This window comes from Lipotes vexillifer, unplaced genomic scaffold, assembly GCF_000442215.2.
Source record: "Lipotes vexillifer unplaced genomic scaffold, Lipotes_vexillifer_v1.1 scaffold1765, whole genome shotgun sequence".
Classification (NCBI taxonomy): Eukaryota; Metazoa; Chordata; class Mammalia; order Artiodactyla; family Lipotidae; genus Lipotes; species Lipotes vexillifer.
Window position 1 is genome coordinate 687,966 of NW_006777677.1, and position 8,376 is coordinate 696,341.

The 8,376-nt window shown below is 34.6% G+C and overlaps 1 protein-coding gene across 3 annotated transcripts in view; it reads left to right on the top strand.

The window, feature by feature from the left end:
* The window catches only part of STRN3 (striatin 3), a 113,035-nt gene that overhangs the window by 58,789 nt on the left and 45,870 nt on the right, over positions 1-8,376 (top strand). For all 3 annotated transcript variants that reach the window (XM_007451267.1, XM_007451268.1, XM_007451269.1), the window contains exons 3-4: positions 202-275; positions 5,289-5,370. In XM_007451267.1, coding sequence (XP_007451329.1) covers positions 202-275; positions 5,289-5,370 — 156 coding nt within the window. The remainder of the gene's footprint in view (positions 1-201; positions 276-5,288; positions 5,371-8,376) is intronic.

The window sequence follows — 8,376 nt, forward strand, 5'->3', positions numbered from 1 at the left end:
CAATTTATCTTATTTCTTTTCTTTTACATCCAGTATATTTTTTTTCTCCAACTTCTTTTGCAAGTAAAGTTTAAAGAAACAGACATTCATATTATGCTTTATTTGTCATTGGAGAAATATATACCAGTAGTTAGTTACTTACCTATGTAGAAAAGGGAAAAAAATTGTTTTTCTTTCAACAATTTATTATTAAATTTTCAGGGCAAAATATCACAAATTAAAATACGGCACAGAACTGAACCAAGGTGATTTGAAAATGCCAACCTTTGAATCAGGTAAACTTGATTCTTCTGTTAATCTCCCCTCCCCACCCCACCCCCCCCCACACACCCCATGCAAGAAAAACTGGTTTAAGCTCATTTTTATGTAACAAACATGTTCTCTTTACCCCCATTTTGCTTTGATAGCATCAGTTAGTTAGATGGTTGCCTATTGTAATACTGTCTAGAATTTGGGGGAAAATAATAAATGAATAAAAGTAAGTATCAATAGTTTCATCTACATAATCCCGAGGTTCTCTTATTTTTCTTGTTTTGAAACCTGTGTAAAACTAGGTGTATTTTTGGTTGTAATTAGAAGTGGAAGGTAATGAGTAACTCTTTGTACCACCTGTAGGCAATTCTTATCCAAGTCTATATAAGCTTAATTTTGTATTATTAAAAAGTTATTTTTTTTTCTAGAGAAGCTGTGATTAACTCAGTTTAGTCCTAAAGAAATTGCAAATTTGAATTTGGAAACTATGGAGGCAGCCAGATAAGGATAAGAGAAGGAAAATATTATCTCCAATTGGCCTTGCTCTTTACTAAAGTAGTGAGTGTGAGAGTAGTATCTGATGAACAGTTACGTAGGAAGAGAGGGCTGGATATAGGAAAAGGCTATAACAGTTTAGTGTTAATTTAGGGTTCCATATGATTACAATTTGAGTAATCTAAAAGTTTAATAAGGAAAGAATATTTTGATTTATGTTATATAATATTTGGGAATATTACTGCAATTTTCTATTTCTGAGGTATATGTAGAACCCATTTATATACACAGTTTGATGGTACAGGCAAATTGAATTCTATACTGTTCTTGGCTGCTGGTTACTAAGATAAGGAAAAAAATGTCTTTATTTTGATATACAATTTTTCTTCTCCTTGTATAGTTGTTTCCTAATAAAGTCAAAGCGTACATGGTAGGGAAAATAAAACAAATAGGGATTTTTTTTTTTAAGTTAAATGTTACAGTAAATTTTTAAAATTTAGCTAATTGGTTTTGGTTTAACATCAAGTACTTAAAACTTGGCAGAAACACCCTATATGTACAATCTACAGTTGATTTATTCTTAGGTCTTCTCCACTTACCAGTTTTAGCACCACAACCATATCTTCCTAGTTGTCATATATAAAATTAAGAGACCAAGATAGGAGTGGCATAGGTTTCCTTTGATCTAGCTTTTAAGTGGTTACGAAGACTCAGATGCCAGGGGACAATATTATGGTCTCCTCCTTGGAAAAGCTATAATAAATGATAAAAAGATGGAAGGCCTGTATATTCTGGGCCATGTTTACTGCAGCAGTCCCATTATAGTTAGAGGGAGTACAGTGGTTTCACCATAGAGAAAACCTGATGTCTTCATAGCTTTTCTTTAACTTATTTTTTTTTCTAATATGGCTAGAATATTCAGAAAATAATCACTTTTTTTTTTTAATTTATTTATTTTTTGGCCGCTCCGCATGGCTTGCAGGATCTTAGTTCCCAGACCAGGTATTGAACCCAGGCTACAGCAGTGAAAGCGCTGAGTCCTAACCACTGGACCACCAGGGAATTCCCCACTTAGTATAACTTGAGGGCTGTCGCCCTAACTTGGTCTGTATAAATGTGAGGAACAGCCCCACTGTTCCTGGAACTAGAGTCGGAATTGGCTAACTGGTCTTGGTACAAGTTGGTGTAAAGGAAAATCATTAGCACGTAATCTCTCCTGCCCCCAACTGAAATGAGAGAAAAACAAGTCTGTTTTTATCTATATAAACTTAACTATTAAAACTTCCTTAAATTGAAGAATAAAATAACAACCAAGTATTTTATTTATAGGAAACAATAATAATAAAGTAGATTATTTTTACTGATGTAGAAAAACTACTCAGGATGTTTAGTGGAAAACAAACAAAGGAATGGGCAAAAATACACCATGCAAACAATGAGGTAAAATTATTTACATCAAAGTATAGACAGAAATAAACATTACATGAATCAGTGTTGCCTTTTATATACTTAAAATAAATCAAAATGTAAAAAAGAGAAAACGTACGACATACTGTTATGAAAGAAGTACAAGGTACGTGTGTTTTTATACCCTTGTCCTAGTAATACCAGTATATATATCCTAAACTTAATTCTATAAAAGGGGGTGTATCCAAATCTGTAAACAGCTCCTATTTCCCTACCCTTAACGGAAAAAATCTGCAACAGTAGACATACGGGTAAAAGACTTGAAAAGCCACCAATAAAAGAGGATATCCAAATGGCCAATAAACATACGAAACAATGCTCAAATGTATTAGTTTATACAACTTATTTGAGGAAGTACAACTTAAAACCACAACACAGTACAATTAGATACCTACCACAATGTGAAAATGCAAAAGAGAAAAAGTCATGTGTTGCTGAGGATGTGGATCAACCAGGATTTGCACACCTTCTGGTGTTGGAATTCTAGATTGATAAAACTGCTCTGAAAGTGATTTGTCAGTACAAGTTTCCCCCACTATCCCAAAGTAGAGCATTCCTGTTCATAAGCCAAAATGACATAAAACAAAGATGCAGTTTACCTTTGGACACATCTTGCTAATGATGCACAAAATAGATCAAGATAAAGCACAGATGATAATAGACACAGTTCAAAGCTACGGGCTTGTTACGGAGCTTGGTGGTGCCTCTCTCGCTGCTTGTGGGTGCGTGCTGCCACTGTAACGGTTCACTGCAAAACAAATGCTGAGGGCTATTTTTTCTTTTTGCCTTTTTTCATAAAGAGTGAAAATTCTCTCTGAATTTTTTTCAGTTAGGCTAGCGAAAACAGGTCTTTCGTGTAGGTCTTTCATAAAAGCAAGGTGGCCTAAAGAGAGCTTTCGAAAAGCGTGGGATAACTATATTGCTAAAGGGAACAGCGTGCCCCGTGGCCCAGTAATTCCACTCCTTAAAATGTTCATCACAAGGCTTGTATAAGAATGTTCATAGTATCATTACTTTTTTTTTTTTTTTTTTCTTGCGTTATGCGGGCCTCTCACTGTTGTGGCCTCTCCCATTTGCGGAGCACAGGCTCCGGACGCGCAGGCCCAGCGGCCATGGCTCACGGGCCCAGCCGCTCCGCGGCATGTGGGATCCTCCCGAAACGGGGCACGAACCCGCGTCCCCTGCAACGGCAGGCGGACTCTCAAGCACTGCGCCACCAGGGAAGCCCAGTATCATTACTTTTAATAGCAAAAAACTGGAAGCAATTCATATGTTCTTCACCAATAGAATAGATACATATATTGTGATATTTTAGTGTAAGGAAATGCTGTTTAGCAAAAAAAGTGAATAAGCTATAACTAGACTAAGCTATAACCAAAAGTGAATAAACTATAACTAAATTTTATGTGGATCACATAAAATTGAAAATTGATAGAAATGATTTCATATATATCAAATTCAAAAATTAACCTAGTGTTTAGAAATTAGGGTAGTGTTAATATTCTTTTAGGAATATCTAGTTAGACTTGGGAAAGGGCACGATGAAAGTTTTTGGGGGTGCTGATGACATTTTATTTCTTCATCTAGGTACTGGTTACATGGGTGTGTTAAAAAATTCATTGAGCTGTACGCTTAGGATGTACTTCAAGAATATCCTTAGCAACATTATTTATAATAATGAAAAATGGGAACATTTCAACATTAGGGAACTGGTTAAATTAAATAGGTATATACTTTCTGTAGATTATATAATTATTTTATATGATGTTAATCTATATTTATTGCCATAGAATGTTCAAGATACATTAAGTATTGAAAGCAGCTTGTAGTGCAGTACACACACTTTGACTTTTTTTTTTTTTAATTTAAGGAGGGGAGAAGCTGATGTGTTATTTTCAGATGGAAAATATGGAATGATAAAATCTCAAGTACTAACACTGTTGGTGATAGGATTTGGGGCAATTTGTATTTCTTTTTTTTAAATGTATTTTTTTGGCCAGTTAATTATGTGTTATATGTGATTTAAAAATAAGCAAAATGGTATAAAGAGAAAAAGTTATAAATAAAAAATGGGGGCTATTAGAATGAGATAATTATTTCTGGAAATTATAGATGTTTCTACGTGCAGGGGAAGAATGAGAAGATATTAATAACGGATTGTTAAGGTTAGAGAAGTAATGCCTGCAGAGAATATTTGAATTGCTACCAATAACTGTTTGTTCATGTGACTCTGAGGAGTCTAGGAGCCTAATGACTGTAAGCCATGGTAAGAGTTCTCAACATTCAATGTGAGGGCTTGTCTTCTATGGCCCTATATTCTTTGCTTTATCATAATTTTTATAATGGGAAATTACAGGAAAATATTTCGTCATTAGTGCCAATGAATAGTTTTAAATATCACTATGGATATACTTGTTGAGAGCTTAACTCATCTGAAGTTATACTGTTTATTAAACTCTTTTTTAATGCATACACTTTGTTACCGGAGAATAAAATATGACTTTTTACATATAGTAAAAACTGTTTTCTGGTCTAACTTTTAGTTCTAAAAATGAAATTGACTGTATAGAGTCTTGTATGTAGACTTAGAGTCTACTGATACAGACTAAGTTATTCACTAGTTTTATAAATATATATCTAATTTCTAAACAATGTTGATTTGGAAAAGTTTATATAAATAGTAAATATCACTTTTTAGTTTCAAAAGCATTCAACAGCAGAATTCTGGTAGTTTAAAAAATTGATTTTAATAAAATTTCATTTCAAATCCTGGGCTTCTGATTTTTAAATCACTTGTAATAATAGTTAATGTACACTTGGGTTTTCCAAATTTTAAAACAAGGAGGGTGGTGCCTAAGTGTTTGGACTGTCAGGATAAACACACTTTAAATGAGTGACCCACAGTAAGCACTCAATAAAAGTTAATTTTCTTCTATCCTTTATAAAATATTTTGGTATATTCTGTGGGACTTTATCCCTAAGAGGACTTTGGCAGTATTATCAGGAGTTGAAATAACGTGTATGAAACTTGTCTTGTTTTTGTTGTTGTTGTTGTTGTTACTGTTAATTTTTAGAAGAAACCAAAGACACAGAGGCTCCCACAGCACCTCAGAATAGCCAGTTAACGTGGAAGCAGGGCAGACAGCTGTTAAGACAGTGAGTAATGGTTCATTTTCACCTTCCTTTAAGGATCTAGGTATGAAAGTGCTACTATTCAGTCACTTTGCAAGTGAAAATTATTTAATGATAATGGGACAATGTGTGTAGTTTTCATATTGCTTCTTTTTTGTTTTGTTAGATGCTTGGATCTTTTTAAAGTTTTGTTTCCTCTGAATGTTTCTCTAAACATTTCTCAGAATGATGTTTTTTTCTTATTTGTGGAGTAGGATGTCATAAAGACTGGATGTCTTGAAGACCAGAACAAAAATAGGGAGTTCATACTTATAGACATTCTCATTTCCATCACTGGAAAATTTACATATTTGGTTTTAAGTGAGATTGTGACTGGCTTAGAGAAGGAATTTAACTGGTTATCAGAAACTTTTCAGAAGTGGCTTGCTAAATCCTGCTTCTACTTGAATCTTTGAGGAAGTTTTTTTTTTCGAGGAACCTTTTTGATGTTTGAATTCTTTGCAGTATTAGAAGTACTTATGTGGCAATTATTATTGTCTTATCTATTTGTTCTTTTCCCTTGTATTTTGAAAACTTTGGTACTCGCGTACTACTGAAATCATAGGATCCAACTTTCTCAACTCTAGACATCTTTACCATCACTTCAGTAACCCAGTGAAGTGTGGTCAGACCCTTGATCTTGTTATAACCTAGAACTGCCCTACCTCTGGAATATTCTGTGATCATATTCCACTTTTCTTACTCCAGTTCCCATGTTATTTGTCCTCTGACCTTACTTTGATCTTTAGATCCTTGACTATTTCATTTCCCTTACCTCCTTTACCTATTGTTGGTTTAATATTTTTTTTTTGGCGTTGGGGTTTTATTGTTGTTTCTTTTTGTTGTTTCCCTAGCTTCCACTTAGACCCCATGATCCTTTACCCTTTTGCTGATACTCTTAACTTTCCTGCTGCCCATTCCTTACCCCCACCACCAGTCATTTTACTATACCTACCTGCAGTATCCCAGCCCTAATGAGTCTTACTGTCTATTGCTTCTGTTTCTAATTAATTCTTAGAGAAAAATCACAGAATTGTGTGAATGCCATTACACATTCACAGTTTCCTGTCCAAACATTGCATAGAGCCTTTTCCATATCCCTGGTCATCTCCTGCTCCCATTGCCCTCAGTGGATATTCTGAACTTTTACCACATCTCAGCCCATTCTCCCTTACTCTCATTAGAGCACCTCAAGCTCTACTTCACTGAAAACATGAAGGCTATCAGGTGAGAACTGTCTTCACTTTTTGCTTTCCTTTCTGAAAATGTATTTAAACCTCATATACATCATCTCAGTTTCTAATGTTCCATTCAAAGAAGTATTTATCAATCTGGACAGTTAGTGACTAAAACTCAAAAACAGATTACTGTCTGGAAGGGTGCTGGGATAGCTAGCAGAGCTGAGGGAAGTGCTGATTAACTGAGTGTTAGAAACTTAAGAGCTAGTGTATCACTGAAGATTTCTCAGGGACTGGAAACATCCAGGATATGTTCTTATTCTCTGGTGTTCTACTCCTCTGTGTATCAGTTTCATTCTTTTCTACTGAAAACCACTTTTCTCCAGGTGGCAGGGGATCCCATATTTTAGTCAGAATAATTTCTGAGGATTGGATTTGTCTTGACTTGATCAAATAACTGCCCACGAGTCAGTTATTTTTACCTGGGTTGTTTAAGATCTTGACAGTTCTTTTAGACCATATGGCTAGAGTGTGGTGGGAGTTTTTTTCCTCAAAAGAGGATCGCGTTTTTTAGAAGAGTATGACGGCTATAGAGAAATCAGTTGCACAGTATTTCTCTCATAAATGCCTAATCCCATTGCCTGGCTTTATATTGTGTTTCTTCTCATCTTTCTGTAACAGTAGTTTATCTCCATAGTCTTCCTTATTCATTTCTCAACTGTCTAGTTTGTTTCCCATTTTGATATTCCCCTGAAGCTTCTATCACAAACATATTTATGTGAGACCCTTTTTGTTCATATTGATCTTTTGGAAATATTTGACATTAACTCTTCATTTCTTTTTGAAACTCTGTTTTTCTTACTTTCATGAAACTACTCTCTGCTTTTTTTACCCTCATTTCTCAAGTTCTTTCTTTTAATTTTCCTTTGAGTTTCTTATTCTTCCAGCCCTTTAGATATTTGTGTCCCCAGGTTTTGTTTTTACTTATGCTTTTTCTCTGAGTAACTTCATTTAAATCCATGGCTTCAAATATCTCCAAACACTAATGACTCCCAAATCTGTACACCCAGTCCAGTCCCTTCTGAGCTTTTGACCTTCTTACCATTGTGCCTAATAAATGTTACCACTTTCATAGATACTACTTGATTATTTGATAGGTACCCTCTAAACCATACTCTGAACCTTTATTCTTCATTTTATTCAGTAGAACCACCATGCAACCATCCCAGCTAGAAACCTGAAAAATTTCCAAAATTCTTATATCTTCTTTTATTCTACTGCCATATTTACTTGTGTGCCAAGTCACTAAGATATTTTATTTTCCTCACATTTCTCCTCTTCTCTAGTTTTAATTCTTGCTGTTAGTGTCCTAACCAGTATCCCTGTCTTTAGCTTTCACTTAAAAATCCTCTATTATTTTGTCAGCAGCATATAAAAAGAAACAAAAAAGGCTTCTTTTTAACATCTTCCCTTAGCCTGTCAAATACTTTAGGAAGAAATTTTTAAATTTGTCACACAAAGCTGTTCATGACACATTATCTATACTTATGTCATGATTCAGTCCCTTTCTTCTTTTTTAGTCTCATCCTAGATCCTTGGTTAGGTACCCTGGTTTAGATAACAAGGAAAGTTTGAAAACCACGTGACTATAGGACTGCTATAAGACCTTAGATCCTAGAAGGAGAACTAATCTATCCATCAACCTCTGGCTAAGAGCCAGGGTTTAAACGTAGCATGTCATTGTTCTGAGGTTTAGTTCTGTTCATCCCTTACCACTTTCTGGAATTTTTTTTTTTTTTTTTTTTTTGGTTTT